Source organism: Podarcis pityusensis (assembly GCF_964106645.2).
Source record: "Podarcis pityusensis genome assembly, chromosome: 12".
Taxonomy (NCBI): domain Eukaryota; kingdom Metazoa; phylum Chordata; class Lepidosauria; order Squamata; family Lacertidae; genus Podarcis; species Podarcis pityusensis.
In genome coordinates, this window is record NC_138037.1 from 2,495,026 (window position 1) to 2,518,945 (window position 23,920).

The 23,920-nt window shown below is 45.8% G+C and overlaps 1 protein-coding gene across 1 annotated transcript; it reads left to right on the top strand.

The window, feature by feature from the left end:
- The first annotated feature begins 84 nt into the window (after positions 1 to 84).
- Positions 85 to 23,378, top strand: LOC308459014 (uncharacterized protein). The gene is made up of 3 exons (XM_080973993.1): positions 85 to 360; positions 17,623 to 17,755; positions 19,631 to 23,378. The coding sequence occupies exons 2-3, from the start codon at positions 17,659 to 17,661 to the stop codon at positions 23,359 to 23,361; spliced, it is 3,828 nt and encodes a 1,275-aa protein (XP_080830119.1). The 5' UTR covers positions 85 to 360; positions 17,623 to 17,658; the 3' UTR covers positions 23,362 to 23,378.
- The last annotated feature ends 542 nt before the right edge of the window (positions 23,379 to 23,920 follow it).

The window sequence follows — 23,920 nt, forward strand, 5'->3', positions numbered from 1 at the left end:
TACTCCAAGTGTGGGGAAAGCCACTGAGCTTACATCTTGCTTGTGAGTTTCCTGTCATGGCATCTGGTTTGCAGAGCCATCAGGCTGCTGGACAATGATAGACCCCTTTTGCCTGACCCATCAGCTGGACTCTTTTGATGCTATTGTGTTCTCCTTTTATGGATGTGCAATTGGATGAATCAACTGAGAAGAAAACACTTTCGCTTTCCATATGTCCAACATTCGGCTATTACTGTGCACTCAAAACCTGCGTCATATTCAGATCTCTCAGAGGAATGAAGAGAGCCAGAGGCTGCCAGAATTTGCAGAGGGAAACAGCAACTTTCTCCAGGCTGAGAAAACTGCCCAGCAGAAGTCAAGGTAGTGAAAACACCCCTCTCTTCTGGTGGAATTAAGCAGAGGTGGGGATCCCTCCTGCAGGAGGAAATGGAGGGTGGGGGATTGGGGGGTGGGAAAATATTTTGCAAATGCTACAATGCGCCTTTCGCACTTGGTTTTGTAGGGGCAGTTCGTGGTTGGAGTCAAAGTCTGCCCTTCTGGGTGATGCTCTAAAAGGGAGGGGAAAGGGGGCACAATCCATGCCAAGGATTCACCCCTTTCTCTTTTTATATAATTTTTATTAAATTTTCTATTTTACAATTTAAAATACTCATTTTACATCCTTAAAATATCAGTGACTTCCCTTCTTTTCTTTCCAAGGTTCCTTTTGCATATCATAAATTCTTTCATGTTTTACAAAAACTATACCAATCAGTATTCCATTATACCAATCAGCTTTGAGCCTGCTTTGGTGGGGGGTGACTGTAGCCTTTTAAATCCATGGGTAGGAATAATTGTTGCACCCGAGCCGAGACAAAAGGAGCCAAACGACACCAAGGGGTTAATCCAGAGAGAGAGCGTTTTATTCTGCCATGGGGGGGGGGGGCAGAGGCACCTGTGTGATTCAGTTCACAAAAGACAGGCTGCGCCGAAAACATTTTACAAGCAGGTTTTATCCTTTTTTCAAACCCCTTTTTTTCCTCTCCCCCTTCACAGATTCTTACATAGAAATGTTGCTTTTCGTTCTCTGGCTCTGCTCCCGGAAGTATGTTGCAAGTCAATGTACCAGGACAAGGTTATCTTGGATCTGGGAAGCGAAAAGCTTCACTGTTCTCAGCTCTGGGTTTGTTACAGCGTTTTTGTTACAGAGAGGACTGCTTAGCTCATGCTTTTTGTCTTAGAGGAAAATGCAGTTTTTAAAATGCGTACGCCGAGGCCTGGCTGGGGGGGGGATTCACAAACAGTTTTTAGGGCTTTCTGGGGTAACCCTAACTGTACCCCTTCGTTCCATACCTCTCAAATTTGGACAGCCTTTTTCTTAAAAAGGCTCGTCCCAGGAAGGCACAGGCTGGTATTCTCGGGTCAGAGCTATAATCCGGGGGCGAAGCACGCGAGAAATCATATTGCGTGTCATTGTATGCAAGCATTGCAGCAAGCAAGGTACAGAAAAGCAAAAAATTAGCAAACTGAAAAGTGGGCCAAGCAGCAGCAAAAACAGGCCTTTTACCCATCCTAGGTTTGGCAACCAGTCAAGCCATGACATGTCCCATCCCTCCCAGGTTTGGGTAGGAATATGGGCCACTGTTTCAAGTCCTGCTGCCAAATTGCGAATGGCCTCACCATGATCAGAGATGTTAAAGCAACAGGCCCCACCCGTGAGATTTAACGCTGCACAAAAACCGCCATGTTGCGCCAGGAGAAAGTCCAACGCTAATTGGACTGAGAGAAACGCATTGCGTGTCTCATCCAATTGCGTGGCAATTAGCCTAAGGGCCGTGGCTGTCATGTTAGCAACAATCTCTACCACCGCCTGGAGTCTGATTATGCGGTTCAAGTTATAGATCGGCCCCCTTGCCCCAGAGATTTTCTCTCCCCGATTCCAGGAGGCTGGAGCATAATGGGCCAGGATCCTTTCTGGAGGCCACTGATTTTTGCCCCAATTCTGGGAGCTGCCACCTGCAAGTGTTGCCAGGTCAGCCGAACGCCTCCTTCTAGGGGGTACAGAGGGTATCTGGTCAGGAATCCACATGGGGGGTATTAAGTAGGCTGGAAAACAGACCCCATACCATCCTCTTGGGAGGGCATGATAGGCCTTCCTGCCACACACCCAGTAAACGTCCTGACCATGGGCAGATATGGTGCCTGTCAGCAAGCGGGCCAGGCATGCAGTCAATTTGGAACCAGAAAAAGTTCCTGTCTCGGACTCAGGCATGTTAGTTGGGGCTGGGAAGGTACGATCGCAGTGGGAAGTGCCCACATAGGTCTGAGCGTCACTGGCGTCATTTGATTTGTTGACACAAAGGCAGCCAGTGATCCTGTGAACCTGGAAAGGGACGGAATGATTCCATAAAGAAGAATGGTTGCCCAGAGGCTGGAAGACAACAAGTGGAGTCGTAACCAAGGATTCATTCCAAGGCACAGGGAGTAGTGACATTCCTCCCAGAGCATCTACAGGGGCCAGAGTGCAGACAGCACAATTGGTCCGATTTGCAGAGAACACAACCATCTCAGCAACCTGAATCCACTTATTATATGTGTGGTGGGCCCCCCACGATTGCAGCAGTTGTCTGGTCACTGTGAGTGGTATCGGCATTTCAAAGGTCAAATGCAGCAGAAATACCAGCACGGGGACCCACAGTCGCATTTGAGCCATTGTATGCACGGGGAGGGGCTTAGGTAAGTACTAGAGAGTGGGCTGGGGTGTAATTACACTGAAAGAAAAGACCCACTAGACACCCTCCTCTGCAGGGGTGGCGTAAAGCAAACCAGGCCCAGGTACCTTCAATAAAGTTCAGTTATGCAAAAGGAAAGGAAAGAAAATGTCCCCTTTCAATCCACGCTGGATTCTTGAGCCGTGCAAAACGCCAGCATCCAGGAGTGACGTTTAGCAGGGCTGTAGTCTGGAGGGCGTCGGGGCGTCTGGTGGGCGTTGGGCATCTTGGGTCCCTTCCAACAGGGCTGGAGTGATGTCTGGGCATCTGGGTCCTCTTCACCTGGTTCATAGGGATGCAGAGGTATCCTGGCAAAAGTCCACTTGTTAGGAGAAGAGATAACAAAGACGGCAGCGATTGCACAGAACAAATTGATAGATAACATTTGCACATAAGGTATATTAACTCAAAGGGGATGCTTGGCAGGAAACTTCGCAAGGGGTTAACAGTTCTGTTCCTTGGGTTAAGTTTGCCAGCCGAGATTTTTAAAAGTCTTCCTGTGCTCTATTTTTTTTCAGAGCTTTTGCGGCCTGCAAAGCCATGTTACAAATTGCAGTTCATGTGCCAAAGACTGCCAGTGTTCGTAAGGATGTGTTCCTTGCTTCTGGCAAAGTGTCAAATTCCTCAAAGTATCAATTCCTATGGTATGCTGCGGCTCCTTTTTCAGAGTAAAATTGCACCTAAAAAAGAAAATTATTTGACAAAATTCACAGAAAGCATTCACTTGCTTTTTTTTAAGAAAGTCACTTTTCCAGGTTAGTACTTGGGGCCGGGGTGGGTAACCTTTGGCATTCTGGGTTTTTTCGCTTGACTGTAAATCCTAATTGGCTTCAGGCAGTTGCAGGTCAGAGTAGCTGGCTGAATGCAGCAGTGACCTTCTGAGATAGCTGCCAAGAGATAAGCTACTCCAAGCACCTGGCACAAGGAAAAGGAAAAAAAAAAAAAGCTGATGTCCTGTTACTTGCATGAATGAATGTTAGAAACAGTTAGAGTTACAGATACAGAAACAGTTACAGATACAGAAACAGTTAGTTCACTCGCTTCTAGCTGCAACAGTCTTTCAGCAAGAACAGAGATAAGAAGAAATCATTTTTGAGAAATCTTATTGTTCCCAGCCTGTGGGGGTGGGGTGTGTCGGGCGTGGGGCCTGTGGGCATTCCATTTCCCAATGACCCTCTTGCCTGCAGATGGCACACTGGTTTCTTCCCTAGGCGTCTTCTGCCCCTCCCATGAGCTTCTTGTTTCTGGCTGGCTGGCTGCTGGCCAGCTCTTAGTGCCATTAATTTTTTGGTCTGGTATTTTTCTCTCTGCTTCTCTGTTTCTTCACCCCTCTGATTATAAGTGGTCTGTGCAAGGGTTAACATCCATTCAAGTCGATTTCCCATAAAATTCTCATTTTTTTGAATTTTACGTCTTATGTCAGGAGCCGCTTGCATCACAAAGGTGGTTTTTACAATCATCTCTTGGGCATCATCATCAGGGTCTATGGGGGTGTATTTGCGGAATGCCTCTTTTAATCTTTCCAAAAATACTCCTGGAGGCTCATTGGGCAGCTGAAAAATCTCAGATAATTTCGCCATATTTGTAGGCCTTTTCGCTGCCCGTCTCATGCCTTCTAAAACATTTCTGTGATAAGTCTCTAAGGCCGCCCTTCCCTCTGTAGTATTGTAATCCCAAGGGGGGGGTCCGCCTGGGGTAAGAGACCTCAATTGCAGCGTCAGTATTATTTGCTGCCTTGAGCTGTTCCCTGGCACAGGCATTTACCTTGCGGACCTCCTCAGTGGTCAGAATTGTGTCCAAAAGCTGACTTACATCATCATAGGTAGGCATATAGGTTTTGAACACACCTTCAAAAAGTCTAATTATTTTTGCAGGATTTTCCTCAAAAGAAGGATTTTGATTTTTCCAATTGCAAATATCAGAGCTTGTAAAAGGGACATGTTGAATGGTAAAGGTCCTTGGGGGTCTAATGCCCTGACCATTTGGCTGTTCCAAAGGATCATACACTTGCCTGAGAGGGGCCACCACAGTGGGTTTGGACAAAGCCTTAGATTTAAGTGTCTCTACATGTTTTGTTGCCCTGTCCCACGCTGTTCTCAAAACCTTTTGCTTTTTTCTCCAATTCTCATCCTGGCACTGGGCTGCTTCTAGAACCCAGGGGGCCACATCCAGTTCTGTTTTAAACGGTTCTTCATACTGGAACACTCTGTCAGACTGCTTACTAGTCCATCTTATCTCTTTATCTAGAGTTTTTCTGAAGTCATCATCATCATCATCATCACCTTTCTCTTCACCTTCCTTGCTTGCATCACATGGGGGTTGGGGAGGGGCAGAGGGGGGAATCTTCTCATTTGGGTCCTCAGTCTGGGCTTTGGGCGGAGAAGCAACCCTATTTGCTCCCAGATTTGGTTGCCTTGGCGCAGTTGCTGCATATGGGGGGGGGGGTAATTATCTCCTCTTCCAGGACTGGCAAAACTGGTGGCTTCTTAACTTGTAATTGTACTGAACACAGTTTGACTTGGGCAGTCACAATTCTATTTTTCCGAAGCCATGAGGGATTTTGATCCACATTGGCTTTCCAGATAGAAATATAGGGAATCTGATCTGTGTGAACCTTGAAAATGTTACTCCATAAAATGTTGACCAAGTTTGGATCAAAGGATCCTCCAGGAGGCCATTCTGGTAAATACGAAGGCCAGTCAACTTCACATAAATGTTGGAGTCTGCTTTTTTTGAGTTTACATCCCCACTCTTCTGCTTTCGTGGTACTTTTCCAGTTTTCCAGAAAGCTCTGTAGTGGTGTCTCAAGAATTGTTTTACTGTTTTTATTTCCCATGACTCTGGGATCCTGGGGACACTGGGACACTCAGCCCTCCTAACATTATTTTTTCACTCAGTCACAGGCCAGACGTTGCTTCCAACGTCTCACACACTCAAAACATTCACTGGAGTGTCCCCACACGCACATTCAGAAACCCATGCACCTCCCCCAATCCCCTTTTTACCAAAACCAACCACAACCACAACCACAACCGGCAGCGCTTAGACTTCAACCGGGACCCAGCAGCACCCTTTTTGCTGCTTTTTCTGGGCGACACCAAAACCAGTGGCACTTCTTCTACCCTGCTGGTGGAGTTGATCAAACTCTCTTTGCTCCCACCTGTACCCTGTGGAGCCTACCTTGTTCCTCGAGGTACCTTCTTTCTGCACGGCCGTTGCTCTTTCTCTCCGTCACTTGTCGCGTGTCCACTCAGGAACGGGTGGCCAGTCCCTCCCACAAAGTTGGCAGGATGCGCGCTGGAACTGTTGACCCGGGATCCCGAGCTGCTCGCCTTGCAGTGACGCCCTGGACCTTTTTGTCCCTCGATCTCGGGGAACGTGCTTTTTCCCGGCCAACGCACCAGAAATATGTAGCCTTTTTAATCCATGGGTAGGAATAATTGTTGCACCCGAGCAGAGACAAAAGGAGCCAAACGACACCCCAGAGGCACCTGTGGGATTCAGTTCACAAAAGACAGGCCGTGCCGAAAACATTTTACAAGCAGGTTTTATCCTTTTTTCAAACCCCTTTTTTCCTCTCCCCCATTCACAGATTCTTACATAGAAATGTTGCTTTTCGTTCTCTGGCTCTGTTCCTGGAAGTATGTTGCAAATCAATGTACCAGGACAAGGTTATCTTGGATCTGGGAAGCGAAAAGCTTCACTGTTCTCAGCTCTGGGTATGTTACAGCGTTTTTGTTACAGAGAGGACTGCTTAGCTCATGCTTTTTGTCTTAAAGGAAAATGCAGTTTTTAAAATGCGTACTCCGAGGCCTGGCTGGGGGGCGGGGAATTCACAAACAGTTTTTAGGACTTTCTGGGGTAACCCTAACTGTACCCCTTCATGACTTAGGTGAGGTCACCTGTCTTCACCTTCCTTCATTCCCCCCTCTTAATCTTTGGACAGCTTTTTTCTTAAAAAGGCTCGTCCCAGGAAGGTACAGGCTGCTCGTCCCAAGAAGGTACAGGCTGGTATACTTGGGCCAGCGCTATAATCTGGGGGCGAAGCATGCGTGCAGATACCCCCCCCTTCTGAAGCCCACATTGCAGCCAGAAAAAGTTCCTGGCGTGGACTCAGGTGTAACGGTTTGGGCTGGGAAGGTGCGATTGCAGATTGTCACTGGCGCTCTCTGATTTATTGACACAAAGCCAGCCAGTAATCCGGTGAACCTAGCCTTATCTGTGCCATTCGTGCACAGTGCACAGGGTTATTACCAAGTCGGTGCTGTGGTTCAAGGGGGGCTTCAGTTAAGTTCTGGAGGCTCTGGGTGGAGCTCTGCCAGGTGGAAGCAGGCTGGGGCGTCATTTCCCTGATTGAACGTCCCACACAAATACCCTTCTCTGCAGGGGTGTTGTAAGGCTATCCAGGGGCCCTCAACCTTCTATAAAACTGAACATGCAAAGGGAAAGAAAAGAAAATGAGAAAATGTCCTCTTTCAATCCACGCTGGATTCTTGAGCCGTGCAAAGCGCCAGCTTCCGGAGTGACGTGAGCAGGGCTGTAGTCTGGTGGGCGTCGGGTCATCTGGTGGGCGTTGGGCATCTTGGGTCTCTTCCAACAAGGCTGGAGCGATGTCTGGGCGTCTGGGTCCAGTCTGGTGGGCGGTGTAGATCAGGTGTCACAGATGCCAGTGACTTTAACAGCTGTAGATAACAGGACAGTCTCTGGCCGGTTTACCTGTCAAGAGAAGAGAAAAACAGACACGGCAGTGACTGCGCAGAACAAATTGATAGATAACATTCACACACAAGGCATAGTAACTCAAAGGGGATAGCATGGCAAGAAACTTCGCAAGGGGTTAACAGTTCTGTTCCTTGGGTTAAGTTTTGCCAGCTGAGATTTTTCAAAAGTCTTTTTCTCTGCGCACTAAGTGTCAGAGCTTTTGTGGCCTGTAAAACATGTTGCAAAATTTCAGTTCATCTGCCAAGTTTTTGCCAGTGTTAAGCAGGAGGGGCACTGTGTTCCCTGGCTTCTGGCAAAGTATCAAAATTCCTATGTTATGCTGCGGCTCCTTTTTCAGAGTAAAATTGCACCTAAAAAAGAAAAACTTGACAAAGTTCCCAGAAAGCATTAACTTGCTTTTTTAAGAAAGTCACTTTCCAGGTTAGTACTTGGGGCAAGAGGGTGGGTAACCTTTGGCATTCTGGGTTTTTTGTTGCTTGACTGTAAATCCTAATTGGCTCCAGGCAGTAGCAGGTCAGAGTAGCTGGCTGAATACAGCAGTGTCCTTCTGAGATAGCTGCCAAGAGATAAGCTACTCCAAGCGCCTGGCACAAGGGGGGGGGGAAGCTGATGTCCTGTTACTGCATGAATGAATGTTAGAAGACTGGGGGACTTCCATCATTATTCCCATTTACAAAAAAGGCTTGAGGGACGATCCCTCCAACTATAGACCTATAAGCCTCCTGAATATAATAAGTAAATTATACGCTAAACACCTCAGCAAGAAACTGTGTGAATGGATAGAAAGAGCAAAGATTCTTGATGATGCACAGGCAGGATTTAGACAAGGGACATCCACAATGGATCACTGCCTGATCTTACAGCACCTAGCTGAGAAATACACGTCGCATCACAATCACCACCTATTCGCAGCATTTGTAGATTTTAAAGCAGCCTTTGACTCCATCCCAAGAACTCGACTCTGGGACAAACTCAACAAATCATCCATAGACCGACGTCTGCTGCTACTAATATACAAACTGTACAACAACACACGACTTCGTATAAGATGCAGCCAAGAAGGTCAACTCTCTAATTTCATTAGAACAACAAAGGGAGTTAAACAAGGATGCATTTTGGCCCCCTTTTTGTTCAACATCTATATAAACTCCCTAATAGATCACCTACAAGGAGCGGATACACACGCCCCAAAATTAGCAGACAAAAAACTGCCTATCTTACTCTATGCAGACGATGCGGTTATATTGTCCCAGACTCAGATGGGCCTCAAAAGAGCTCTTAACAGCTTATCCCAATATTGTAGAGAAGAGAAACTAGCAGTGAACTACCAAAAAACAAAAATCATGGTTTTCTCTAACAAAAGGAAAATATACAGATGGAATTTAGACAATCAGGAGATTGAACAAGTGACATGCTTTAAATGTCTAGGAGTGATATTCCAAGCATCAAGGAAGAAGACTGCCCACATAAACTACAGCTCCTTTACAGCACAAAAAAGTACAACAGCAATCCTAAGATTCCATCGTACAATGGGAGGAAATTTCATCCTGCTACAATTAAACTATTCGTTGCAAAACCAACAGCACAAATCCTATACGGCGCACCACTCGTCTCCCTCTCTAATCTAGACCCATATGAGAAGATACAATCAGGTTTCCTTAGATCACTCCTGCAAACACCTAAATGCGTCCCAAACGCCGCCTTACGACTGGAAGCGGGCTTATACAGCATTAAAGCCAAAGTATGGATAAGAACCTTATGCACTTGGCTAAGACTTAACAACTCGCCAGTTGGACTACTTTCCCTGATGCTTCTTGACAAATTCCAATCTAGCTGGTTGAAGGGCATTCTCAGAAAACTGGCCACATATGGTCTCTCCCCAGAGTATTTATTAAGTTTAGAAAGGGGAAGGGCCAAGAACATAATCAAAGAAAGACTCAGGGACATTGAAACCCAAAATGACTTTAACCAACTTCCGATAACTTATAAACTTCTATACAATTCCCAAAGGCCCCATCTAGCAAACTATCTCAAAGTTCTAGACAACGCTAAACACCGATGGGCATTTTCCAGGGCCCGCTTTAACGCTCTCCCTTCAGCTCTTCTAGAGGGAAGATACAATAAAATACCGATCGAACAAAGATTATGTACCTGTAACAGCAATGAAATCGAAACCATTGGGCATGTCATCTTATACTGCCCATTATATCGAGACTCAAGAAAAGAGCTGATCGAACCGATTCTGAGGAAAATACCTCATAGTACAGACGACACCTATATCAGACACCTCTTGGCTGACAAAGAGCCCAAAATTAACAGGTCCGTAGCAAAGTACTGTTAGATTGCAACAAGAATAAGACGAGCAATGATATCTACAAAGGAGTTCAAACTGTAAACATCGAAGGAACGATAATAAACAGTAGTGACTCCTGAACTGAATTTTAAAAAACTTAAAACTCGAAACCTGGTCATAAATATAAGCACCAATTCTGTGAATTGGCCATATTTTTACTGTTACTTGTAGCACAATACTACTCTTAATGTCATATTTTATAAATTGCTTCCTGGTCATTGACCGTATTAAAGATATTTGATTTGATTTGATTTTGAATGTTAGAAACAGTTAGTTCACTTGCTTCTGCAACAGTCTTTGAGCCAGAACAGAGATGAGAAGAAATCATTTTTGAGAAATCTTATTGTTCCCAGCCTGTGGGGGTGGGGTGTGTCGGGCGTGGGGCCTGTGGGCATTCCATTTCCCAGTGACCCTCTTGCCTGCAGATGGCACACTGGCTTCTTCCCTAGGCGTCCTCTGCCCCTCCCGTGGACACCCTCGCTCGCTCCAGGATTGCGTTTTTGGCTTTCTGGCTGCTGGCTGTTTGAAGACAAACCCCTAATTATTTTGGCTGGGTCCTCTTCGAAAGAAGGATTCTGATTTAGGGTGCTTGGAGGTCTGTGGTCCTGTACATTGGATGAAAGCTGTCTTGGAACTATTGTGGACTCTTGGCAGGAAAGGGGGTGAGGGGGTTTCAGTGTGTTCCAGTTGTTTCATTCTTGTGCTTTGGCATGGTTCCCGGACAGAAAGCAAGTTGCAATGTGGTTCTTTAGCAAGGCCAGAAGGCATGAGAAAGGCCTGAGAAACAATGGACTGTTCTCTACCTTTGTTACAGCAAGCGGAATGTTTCTGATGCTTAGCTGCTGAGAAAATGATTTTGAAAAGCTTTGAGAAGCTTTGAGCCTGCTTTGGTGGGGGGTGACTTCGGGCCTAGACTTCGGGTCACCTATCCTCACCTGGTTTGGGGGGGGAAGTACTTTTAAACATTTTTCAATTCATTATGAATAATTTCCCAATACTTTTTTTACCCTTTTACAAGTCCACCACATATGAAAGAACGTTCCCTCAACCTCTTTGCATCTCCAGCACTTATGTGATTCTGTCTTATACATCTTAGCAAGCCTACTCAGAGTAAAGTACCATCTGTAAATCATTTTCAGGTAGTTCTCCTTCAAAGAATAACATGCTGTAAACTTCAAGTCACTTTTCCAGAGTTTTCCCCAGAGGTTAAAATCTATATTGTGTCCTATATCTATTGCCCAGTGTGTCATTGAGACTTTGACCAGCTCGTCTTTTGTTTCCCAGTCTAATAACAAATTATACATTTGGGACAAAAGTTTCTCTTTGTTTTGTAGAAGTTCTTTTTCAAATTGTGAGCTTTGGTCCATAAAAGCATTTTTCCTGTCTGTTTTAAACATTTCATGTAACTGATGATATTGTAGCCAGTCTGTCACGTGGCTCCCTACACTTTCCATTGATTTCAGTTTAGGTTCCCCCTCCCTAAATTGTAGCAGTTCCCTGTAAGTTGCCCATTGTCTGTCCATATTAACTCTCTTAATTCTAACAGCCTCAATAGGAGAGAGTCATAAAGGTGTTTTCCTTTCCAGCAGATTTTTATATTTCTCCCAAACTCTATACAAGTTCTTCCTTAGAATATGGTTCATAAAACTTTTATAAATTTTCGCCTTCTCATGATTTAAAATTCTCCTTCCTCATCGCTTTTCCAGGCCCGAAATCCCAGGAATTAGGGAGTGGTGCTCTTGAGTTTTGTGCAAAGGCTGCAGGATGGACAGAAATCACAGAACATTGTTATTGTTAACTTAGGAGCTTCTCTCCCCCTCAGAAGCAAGAAGAGTGAATTGCCCTAAGCAGTTTGAGGACTGGTTCTGAGGAGAATTTTAGACGCTTTCCCCTCAGAAACAGCTAGGATTTTCCCGCTCTTTTTCTTGAGGCCACCAGAACAGCAGGTTCAAAATGTTTCCCTCCAGCATCGGAAGAGCCTTTGGCCAGTCAAAGAAATAAGATTTGTGAGGGGAGTTCATCACGAGGAGTTCAAAAGGTTCCTTTCCCTGGGGCAGGCGGGGGGGATTTGGGGCGCAAAAGATGTTGCCAAACTGCAACTCCCACCGGCCCCAGCTAGCCTGGCCAAAGCGCCTGGTGGTGGGAGTTGTAGTTCAGCAGCCTCAGGAGGGGCAAAGGTTCCCCACGCCTGCCTGAAGGGACGGCCCCATCACATTTATACCGGGAGGCAAATTCCTGTCAGCTCTTCCACCCCCTGAATACACAGAATTTCCTCCTTCATCTGTGAGGGGTTTGGTGGGTTCCCCCAGAGCATGGCCCTGCTGCCCCCACAGTGCATAAAAATGGAAGATAATATTTATTGCGGTTGTTGTTTGTATATTGCCCTTCACCCAAACATCTCAGGGCCCTCGTGCAGGAGTCGACTGCTTTTGCTCCAGAAGGCTTCATCTCTCCTAATCTCATATAAATTGAGGCCGATTGTGGCTCAATTTATATGATGTTGAGGGAAACCTTCCTCTGCTGCCAAGAGCCCACATGTCTGAGGCCAAGATGGAGGCCCTGCTGACAACCTCTTTCCCAAAAGCCCAGGGGGAAGAACAGATCCCCCGTGATGTCAATCCCTGCTGTATGAAGCCAACCAGCTTCCATGGATCCATTTTGGGTCCGGATACCAGGAAAGGGAGGGTTGTGCAACTAAGGACCTTGATTCTGCATGGATCCGACTTGTGGGGAGGCCGACGGAGGGGGTTGGACTAGATGGCCCTTGGGGTCCCTTCCAAGTTTACGATGCTCTGCCTAAGAGCCTTTTTGGAGTGAAATGCTGACGATCTCGCAACTTCCTTCTCCCCCTGAAAGTGATCTTTGTCCCTGTTATTTATTCAGTGCTCTGTGTTTGCCTGAGCCCCTGTACTCTGATTTAATACATGATATCCAGTCACAGACTATTTCAGGATTTGGGCCTCTGCCACTGGCCCTTAAACTCTGAGTTTATGATTCGCAGCTTGGAAGTTTTATTATTATTATTATTGAAAACTCTTCATTAAACAGTCAACATTAACTTACACAACAATACACAGCAATACGATATTTACATCACACACTACAGTTCTTTCTTTTTTTATTAAAGATTTTATTGATATACAGAAGTATGTGTAATGTAACATTTTTACAAATCAGTTTCATTTGTTGAGACATTAGGAAGAAAAAGGGTGGAGGGGGGAAGATGGTGGGGGTGGGGTGGGAATGTTTCTATTTTACTTAATATATGTGGGGTTTTGTGTCAGCGTCGCTTGTGCAGGTTCTCTGCTGTTCGCTTGTGTTCCTTTGGTAGTGAGGGAGGTTGGGGTTGGCCTGGGGTGTGGCTGTTCATTTGTGGTTGGCTGTGGTGATCTTTGTTTTCTTGTGTGAGTGGGGTGGGCGGGTGTTTTGGATCAGGTTCGTCATATTGATTTGTATGCTGTTGGTGGATTCTTGTCATTGTCTTGTTGGGCTGTGTATGTGATAAAGAGGAGATCACACACTACAGTTCTTACAACTTACATCTACTTTACAAAAGAAAAAAGAAAATTTCAAAGGTGGGTTGCAGTGTTTTTATCCTGTTCAAGCTCACTTTAAAGGTGGCCAAGGAGTGTTTGTGAGCAACTTTCCCTTACTTCTCACAATCTTCTCCCTGGTGGCCTGCACTCCGCAGCCTTTCTGGGTGGCCTTGTTTCAAGTAATGTAGCCTTATGAGGCTTTGCCCTCGGGTGGGAAAAATACTGCGCCTGGGAAAGGGAAGTGGGAGTCAACAGACACTCAAGGAATAGTTTCGGAGAAAAGGCTTTTATTTCTACCATCCATGAACTGGTAGAAGGAGCAAGTGTGATAAGTCACAAAAAGCATGCACGAGTTCACAATCATGTGCACAAGCATATATACCCCTTTCCAGTTCCCTCCCCCTTTCTCCTCCCTCAGGAGTTCCTCTGAGCATGAACAGAAAGCTGTCTTGGGACTATTGTGGACTCTTGGCACCCTTCCCAGGAAAGGGGGGGGTGAGAAGCCAAGGGGTTTTCAGCATGTTCAGATATGTTTCAATCTCTTGTTCTGGCATGGTTCCCGGACAGAAAGTAAGTTGCAGTGTGATTCTTTAGCAAGGCCAGAAGACATGAGAAAGGCCTGAGAAACAATGGACTGTTCTCTACCTTTGTTACAGCAGAGCAGAATGTTTCTGATGCTTAGCTGCTGAGAAAATGATTTTGAAAAGTTTTGAGAAGCTTTGAGCCTGCTTTGGTGGCGGGGTGACTTCGGGCCTAGACTTCGGGTCACCTGTCCTCACCTTCCTTCAGTAAAGCCCAGGGGAAGGGAACCCCCCCCCCATGGGGCTTTTTCTGATCAGAAAGCACAGGGAGCAGGCAGGATGCAAGGCGCTGGGGATCTTATTTATTTATTTTTACTTGGAAGAAAAAAAATCACATGCACCACACACCTACTGAAATTCTAAAGAAATTCTGAAGTGTCAGGAGGATAAGACAGAAAAACCGAAGCCTCTTTCACAGAAGGAGAAAACTGTTGAGAAATAGAAGGATAGAATTAAGCACAGCATAAATTTAGTGGGAATAGTGACTGAAATATACTCGGAGTCCAGTGTGGATTTCATGCTCTTTATTCAGCTCATAGTAGTGAGGAATGGACGTTCCCCTGAAATGTCTGCTTTATATACATTATTTACACAATGGGCCCCACATGATTGGCTAGTTCCGGGATTCACCTGTAGGCCAATCAGGTTGCGGATTCACTTCCAGCTGGAGTTGGACTGGGTGGCTCCTGCGGACCAATCAGACTGCTGCATTCTGGATCCTATTGTTCTAGGACAAATCAGACTGCTGCAATTTCGATCCTATTCAACTCAGTACGTAATAGCAACACAACCCCGGGGTCATTAATTGTCATTAAACCTTCAAGTAAAAGTTTTGGCACAATTAGGAATGGGCAATTCACTCAATTTCAATTTCTCTTAGGGTTGTCATAATTCAAAGTGAAAATCTGCTGCCATGAGTCAACAGTGTAATGCAGCAATTAAAAATGCAGCAGTGTAATGCAGCAATTAAAAAACAACAGCAAAAAGTTAATGCAATCCTAGGCTGCATCCACAGAAGTCTAGTTGAGGCATCTGATCAAGATCTGTATTATGAGGCATCTGATCAAGATCTGCATTTTAAAATGAGCTTAAAAAATATATTTGTAAATATTTATATCTCTCATGCCAGGCAGAAACCAGCTGAATACTCTGGCAGCTGTTTATCTTCCTGTTCAAGGGCCCCACTGATCTATAGCAGTATTTCAGGGTTGTAAAAGGAAATTACAGGCTGGGAGCAAAAGGTCACACTGACCATACAAATTACAGAATACAATCAAGCTGCAAAAACACAATTAAGAGTTGGTAAATAGTGAAATTTATTGTTTAACAGAAGACTCGAGCCATATTTTCATAAGGTTAAAGGGTAAATTGAAGAAGTTGCTTTTAGAAACAGCAGCTGGCTAGGGAAAGAGGCTTCTCTCCGAAGCTGCTTTGAAGCTTCAGAGAACTTAGAGAACTTAGCTTTTACTAAGTTCCTTTTACTTTGAAAAGGCCTTTCCTTCTAAAAATCTATCTATGTTATGTATGAAATATATTGGCTTAAATGTAATTATGCAAAGGATTTAGAAAGTAAGAAATGTTAGATTCCTATGTTAGATTCTTATTTCATAGATGGTGTGTGAGAAGGTGAACCCAAGATCTCTTTAAGATAAAAATTAAAAACCATGCACCATCTGCTTTAGCCATCTGTTTTGCAGTGAATAGGGCAACAGGGGCCAAAGGTTATCTGGTAATTAAGGTGCCTGGTCGAGGTAAATGTAAGATATATGGCTACTTGTCTGCCATTTATGGATAGAAGGAAATATAGCTCTTTGTCTCCCATAAAAGGTAATAGGAAATGGATGTATCTTTTATGATTGGTTCTAGCAAACAACCAATAGGAATTTCAACCAGGCTGATTGGACAGAGGCAGCCAAAGGAGGAGCAAGGGGGCTGGGCTGAGGAAATATAAGTGCTGGCCATCAGGGCTGGAGTGGGCAGAGCTTTGGTATCCATATACCACTGTGTCTCTCATTTATTTGTCTGACAAATAAATTATTATTTTAATTTCTCTATTGCTGCGTTGAATATTTCATTCCAGCTAAGCGTTAACCACAAGCAGGGTGCTACATAGTGTCCCGATTTAGGGAAGTCAAGTACCACTCTATTCTGCCCTGGTCAGACCCCACCTGGAGTACTCTGTCAGGTTCAGGGCATCTTTTAAGAACGATGCTAACAGGCCAGAAGTGTGCTGGGGGAGGAAGAGGGGGGGAGCACACCACCCCCGGCAGCACGATCCCAGTGGGGTTCCATCGCGGCTGCCCCCCCACACACACTGTGCTCCCCGCCCCCACCTGCGCTCCGCCACTGCTGGGGCAGGAGACCAAGATGATGAAGGGTCAGGAAACCAAGCTTTTGGGGGGAGTGGTTGAGGGAGTTGGGTGTGGTTAACCTGGAGAAGAGAAGATTGAGACATGATATTAGCGCCATCTTGAAATACCTGAAGGGCTGACACAGGGAAGATGGAACAGGCTTTTTGCTGCTGGTCCAGGGGGCAGGACCTGAACCAGTGGATTCAAATGTCAAGAAATGAAGTTCCAGCTGATGGTAGAAGCTGTTCTACTGTGGAACAGACTCCCACAAGGGGTGGTGGAGGTTTTCAAGCAGAGGTTGGATGGCCATCAGGGATTCTTCAGCTGTGATTGCAGCGGGTTGGACTAGATGACCTTTGGGTGTGCCTTCCAACTCTACAATTCTGTGTTCCTCTACAAAAGATTTTCTACAAGTAATTTGACTCCCATTGTGCCATGAACTTCTTGGTGCAGCACAAGTAATAATATAAGAGAGCAGCAACTTCCATTTCAGCTTGTATTCATCACGATCAGCGCTGCTTCCACTGCAGTTTGTTTCTGCCAAATACTACTTTGTGTATCTCGCTGTTAGCTATGGCAGCATCATTCATGATTTCTGCCATAAATGTTGTCGTTATGTGATTTGGCTGGCTGCATGTATGAGTTCCCCACTTTGATAGCCTCCTTGAATACTGCGCCAGATAGCTGAGATATAAAACTGGTGGTGGTAGTGGTAAAATATTTCTCTACTATCCAAAATGTTCTCAACAGGCAATTTCTCGGCCAAATGGAAATTCAGTGTAGGAAGCACCCAGTGTTTGTGCATGGAAAATATTGCTCTTCCCTTCCAGCTCCTGTGACCCCTTGTGCCCGCCCAAACCCTTTCCAGAGGGCCTGCATAGTGTAGTGTCTGCCATACAGGGCTGCAGTGGGATTCCCCTGACTTTGGGCCTAGGAATCCTGTCCAAGCAGAGCCCCCATTGGCACATGATCCCTTTGCCCAGTTTCAGGGTGATTTCCTCTCCCACTGCAATTCTGCGTGACACAGTCCCCTTTGTTCAGGGATCACTGGATAGAGTTTTCAGCTGCTACAGGGGACTGTGGATGGGAGGGAAGCAAGAAGAAGATCAGTTGCACAAGCTACCTTCTACATGTGCAACTACTGCATACAAACGTCTAATTCCCGCTCCCCCCCCCCCATGATGTGATATTCCCTCCTCTCCCCCCCTTTTTTTTGACTGTATGTTAGCATCACTCTTTGGATGGTAGTGCCAATATTTCTCTTTTCCCCACACGCTTTGCATGCCCAATAATCTTTCCAGAGTCCTTCACATCGCTTCTTTCTTGCAGGGAGGTGAAGGCAGGAGAAGGCAGGAGACCTGAGCCATGGACAGATCAGACAACACAGTTGAAATACCAGCCCTGGGCCGCCCATTCCAGCTGGGGATGCTGTACGACTGTCGTAAAGATGCCCTCATCCCAGGTAAACCTGGTGCAAGGAAGAGTGTATACAGTGGTACCTCGGGTTAAGAACTTAATTTGTTCTGGAGGTCCATTCTTAACCTGAAACTGTTCTTAACCTGAAGCACCACTTTAGCTAATGGGGTCTCCTGCTGCTGCTGCTCTGCAGCTGTGGAATTTCTGTTCTCATCCTGAAGCAAAGTTCTTAACCCGAGGTACTGGGTTAGCGGAGTCTGTAACCTGAAGCGCCTGTAACCTGAACCTTCTGTAACCCGAGGTACCACTGTACTGAAAAGCAAAAATTACTCATATCAAGATTAGCAGTCGGCCCAAACAGTGCAGTTTCAGTGCTAAATGTGCTCCTCAAATTCATTTTCAACATCCCTTACTGTCTGCTTCCACATCTTTTGCCAAAGTTTGTGTTCCTTTATGTTCTCTTCATTTGGACAAGACTTTCATTTATTAAAAAGAAGTCTTCTTGCCCGTGATAGCGTCTTTGCTCCTTAACCTTACTGGCATCATCTTGGCCCAAATCATCATCATCATCTGCCAATAAAGATTCAGCAGGTGTGTTCTGTTTCAATTTTTTAAAGCTTGCTGAAAACCTTTCTAGTCCACCAGGCCTATGCAGGCCATTAATAATACATCTTTCCACAATTATTTGTTGTTGTTTAGTCGTTTAGTCATGTCGGACTCTTCGTGACCCCATGAACCAGAGCATGCCAGGCCCTCCTGTCTTCCACTGCCTCCCGCAATTTGGTGAGACTCATGTTTGTAGCTTCGAGAACACCGTCCAACTATCTCGTCCTCTGTTGTCCCCTTCTCCTTGTGCCCTCCATCTTTCCCAACATCAGGGTCTTTTCCAGGGAGTCTTCTCTTCTCATGAGGTGGCCAAAGTATTGGAGCCTCAGCTTCAGGATCTGTCCTTCCAGTGAGCACTCAGGGCTGATCTCCTTAAGAATGGAGAGGCTTGATCTTCTTGCAGTCCATGGGACTCTCAAGAGTCTCCTCCAGCACCATAATTCAAAAGCATCAATTCTTCGGCGATCATCCTTCTTGATAGTCCAGCTCTCACTTCCATACATCACTACTGGGAAAACCATGGGTGAGAGACACTGTAGTCTTCAGCCTTCTTTACGGTCCACCTCTCATTTCTCTGCTTTTAAAGATGCTGTCTAGGTTTGCCATCGCCTTTCTCCCAAGAAGCAGGCGTCTTTTAATTTCATGACTGCTGTCACCATCTGCAGTGATCATGAGCCCAAGAAAGTAAAATCTCTCACTGCCTCCATTTCTGCCTTCCGCTTCCGCTCTCACTGCCTTCCGCTTCTATTTGCCAGGAGGTGATGGGACCAGTGGCCATGATCTTCGTTTTTTTAGGTCTGACAGCCTAAATTTCCACACTTTGCTTTGCTGCATATTTTGTGATTTTAAATCTGCTGGAGTTCTCTCACCAAAGTGTTTTGGATCTTGGCCCCCCGGGAATTCTCATTCCCCCCCCCCCCCGTGCCAGTCAACAACTAGCACCAACTCTCTATGGCCTCAAGCAGGAGATGTTCACAGCCCTAAATGGTGGTGATTGAATCTTATCCCTGCTGCTGAGCCAGTGCCCATCCCCTTTCTGAGGCCTGTGCAACAGAAGCTCATGAAATGTTCACATTTGTTCCACTCTCATATCTGGTCAAATATTTTCCCTGCCTTTTGCCAAGTTTTATAAAACTGCAGAAACCTCTTTCGTTGGGGATGACAGTGGGACAAAATTCATGAGTGCAGACATTGTGGGCAATGATAGCTCTATTTTAACTCCTTGTTTCTCTGTACACCCTTATCATTAGGCTAATTGTGTTCTACATTTCTGTGAACATACTCAAGCCTTGCATATTTCTCTGCTTTATCCCAGGAATCACCCTTTGGGACCAGGACTCGCTTCAGAAGGACTTGTGTATCCAACCAAAACCAAAGACTGAATATGAAATCATTGCATCTGACTCCATCGATGATAAGGCCTCTGCCCTCAATGTCCCTGCATCACTCAAGGCCAGTTTTTTGGGTGGAACAGTTGAAGTGGATGGATCAGGCAAATTCCTTCAAGACACAAAGCAGTCCAAGCAACAGGCCAGAGTCACTCTGCAGTACAAAGCTACCACCAAGTATTCACAGCTGACCATGAGCCATTTGGGAATCCAAAACGTCACTTATCCAGCTGTTTTTGAGCATGGCACAGCCACCCATGTTGTCACTGCCATCTTGTATGGAGCCCAGGCTTTCTTTGTGTTCGACCGAAATATCTCTTCTTCCGAATCTGTGCAAGATATACAAGGAAGCCTCCATGCTGTGATCAACTGGATTAAAGTCTCTGTCAAAGGGGAAGCATCTGTTGAGATGAAGAAGACGGAGAAAGCCCAAACGGAGAATTTCAGCTGCAAGTTCTATGGGGATTTTTCTTTGGAAAGTAATCCGGTGACTTTTCAAGATGCCATGAAAGTCTACAGCGATCTGCCCCAAAAGCTCGGGGAGGATGGAGAGAAGGCTGTGCCTGTCAGAGTTTGGCTGTACCCACTGACCAAGCTAGATTTCAGAGCTGCTAAGATGGTGCGTGAGATCAGCTTAGCACTGATCTTTGATACTCAAACTATCTTGGAGAATCTGAATGAAATCAACATGCGATGCAATGATCTGGCTATGAATCCTGCTGCTGAAAACTTCCCAGACTTAAACATGAAAATCAGTAGATTCAAGGATCTGTGCAAGCAGCACAGACAGACTTTCCAGAAACACCTGGCAGAAATCATGCCTTTGATCCGGGGAGGCGGAAAAGAGGAAAGTGTTCTGGTGGACATTTTAATGTCCATTAACCAGTCTCCCTTTAATAACCAAAGACTCAGTGAGTTTTTGGATGCCAAGGAACAAGAAATTAATTTGGTGAATTCTTACCTTATTATCCTAAGTGGAATGGAAGTAATCTCTTCCCAGAACAAACTGATAGAAATTGTGCTAAACCCTGTGAATGAGTTTGTTGTCTCATTTACCTTCACTTCTTTACATGATGAGGAACCATTTTTAGCCACCTTACAAGACTGGCTTCATAAAGATTTTTTCCAGGAAACAGCAAATTCCACCAGCGGCCAGTCGACACCCAAGAACAATGAAGCCTGGTTTGAGCACCAAGAGAGAATTCGGAATGCTCGTAAAGCTGCCAAATCCATTACAGATTTTGCCCGGGTCAATAAATCAAATGAGAAAACCCGGTTCCTTGTGGCTTCTGTCCCAGATCAGAACAACCCAGGTGCTTCCATTTACCTCTATGAAGATGGGGAGATGCTCAGCAGCAACTTTGAGCTGCCCTCAAAACCTCTCCCTCCCCTGGTTGGCCGAATTGGACATGAGAGTGTGCAGCTGACATTTCAACCTGCGGAGTATGGGAGGGCTGCAATCTCCAGCTATCAAGTAGAGTACAAGATTGCAGGAGAAGAAAATTGGAAGACTGTGAATACTGATGACAGTCAGGAGACATTCCAAGTGAGAGGGTTGAGCGCAAACACAGAATACCAGTTTCGATACACCGCTAGGAGCAAACCAGGACTTAGTGAGACCAGCAATGTGAGTAAATCTGTACAGACACTTCCTACCAGCCCTCCTGGGGAACTGAGAGAGATATTCGCACAGTCTTCCAAAATCAGTATAGCCTGGGAGAGCCCAAAGATCATTGGCCAGGGAGCTGTTATAAAGGAATACAAAGTGGACTACAGTGAAGAGGCTGGAGAGGCAAAAAGCAAGGACAAAGATGAATGGGCTGAAAAAAGAACAGGGAAGAAAACAGAGTTCTGTGAGATTGATGGTCTGAAGCCCCAGACACCCTACAGATTCAGAGTCTCAGCCTTGTGTGACGGTGGGGCTGAGAGTGAGCCCAGCAAACAGATTGAGGTTTCCACATCATTGGAAGGAGACAAGAAGAGAGTAGCTTGTAAATACCTCCAAGGCAGCACCCGCGTGGAGGATGGGCCACCAGCAGTGTATGCTCTGCCCCTGGAGCCCATACAGGATGTCTCTGGATCCTGTCTAACATACCAGCTAGGGAAAGAGAACATTCAGGCCCCCAACAAAGTGATTATGGTGATGGGAGCAACAGGGTCAGGGAAAACCACTCTCATCAATGGGATGATCAATTATGTCCTGGGCGTGCAATGGGGAGATGAATTCCGATTCAAACTTATTCCTGAAAATACCAACAGAAGCCAAGCTCAAAGCCAAACATCAGAAGTGACCGCCTACGTTGTCCACCACCACAAGGGTTTCCAAGTCCCCTATTCCCTCACCGTTATTGACACTCCAGGATTTGGAGACACAAGAGGAACAGAGCATGACAAGTTGATAACAAAGCAGATCCGGGAGTTTTTCTCCTCCCCAGGGGGCACTGATCATATAGACGCCATCTGTATTGTTGTCCAGGCCTCTTCTGCTCGTTTAACTCATGCCCAGAAATACGTCTTTGACTCTGTGCTCTCCATCTTTGGCAAAGATATAAAGGACAACATCCAAGTCCTGATCACATTTGCAGATGGACAGACCCCTCCTGTTCTCGAGGCCATTAAGGAAGCCAATGTACCATGCGCCAAGGATGCCAAGGGCACCCCTGTGCACTTCAAATTCAACAATTCAGCACTGTTTGCCAACAATCCAGTGGAGTCTGGAGGCAACTTCAATTTTGATGAAATGTTTTGGAAAATGGGCACCATGAGCATGAAGACCTTCTTTGATTCATCCCACACGCTAGAAAGCAAGAGCTTAACATTGACAAAGGAAGTGCTCAGGGAGCGAAAAGAGCTTGAAGCTGCTATTGAAGGGTTGCAGCCCCAAATCAAAGCTGCACTGGCCAAGCTGGAAGAACTGAGGAAGACGCAGGAAGCCCTGGACAAGCATCATGTTGACATGGCGGCAAACAGAAACTTTACATCTGAGGTAGAGGTAACTGTACCAAAGAAGGAGGATATATCTGGCACGGGAGAATACATAACTAATTGCATGTATTGTCATTTCACCTGTCACTATCCTTGTTCAAGGCCTAGAGATGAAGATAAGCATGGTTGTGCCGCTATCAATAAGAGGACAGGAAGATGCAGAGTCTGTCTGCGCCAGTGTGAGTGGAGTGTGCACTTCAATCAGAAATACAAATTTGAATATACAACAAGAAAAGAGAGCAGGACCTATGAAGAACTGAAGCAAAAGTATGAACGTGCCTCTGGTGAGCTGATGACCACAGAGAAATTGCTTAAAAATCTTAATGAGGACTATGAAGAAGTGAAGGACATCTTAGAAGAGCTTATCCAGAAATCATCTCAAAGCCTCCAGCGCCTTCAGGCGATTGCACTGAAGCCCAACCCACTCTCTACCCCAGAGTACATTGATCTGCTCATCCTGTCCGAAGAACAGGAGCTGAAGCCTGGATATCAGCAGCGAATCCGGTCCCTGAAGGAAGTGAGGGAAGTAGCTGAGTTAATACAGAAAATTGCCAACAAGGAGCCTCTGCTGCCTGGAGAGCAGAAGCTGTATGATCAAATTGAAGAAAAGAAGTCCTCTCTAGGAGGCAAACTTAGGAAAATAGGGGAAGCTGTTGCAAACATTTTAAAATAAGGGGGTCATATACAGTGGCGTAGCGTGGGGGGTGTAGGGGGGGCCGGCCGCACTGGGCGCAACATCTGGGGGTTAGGGAAATCCACGGGTTAGGGGGCGCAAATCCATGGGTTAGGGGGCACAAATCCATGGGTTAGGGGGCGCAAATTACTTGCCTTGCCCCGGGTGCTGATAATCCACGCTACGCCACTGGTCATATATAGCTTTTCAGGCACCCTTTGTTTGCTTTTGGCTATCAGCAGAGAGCTCAGGTTCTGTGAGTGTAATTCAGACCAGAGTCTCTTGCTCTGTGTGCATACTTGGGTGAAGGTGGCTGTGAAAACATTTGCAGCTGTTGTGAGGTGAGCTTATCCACATCTTCATTTGCCCAGCCACTTTTGCTCGGGGAAACCTGATCTTTAGTGCTGAATCAGAACTAACAGCAATCCGGTTTTCCATGGAATGCCATTTGTTCTGATTTAGCGCTAAAGAGCAGGCTGGGGGAAAGCAGTGGGGCAAAGGCAAAATTGCTTGGAGCTGTGCCTGGAAAGTGTGAGACGAGAGGAAAACTGCTGGGAAC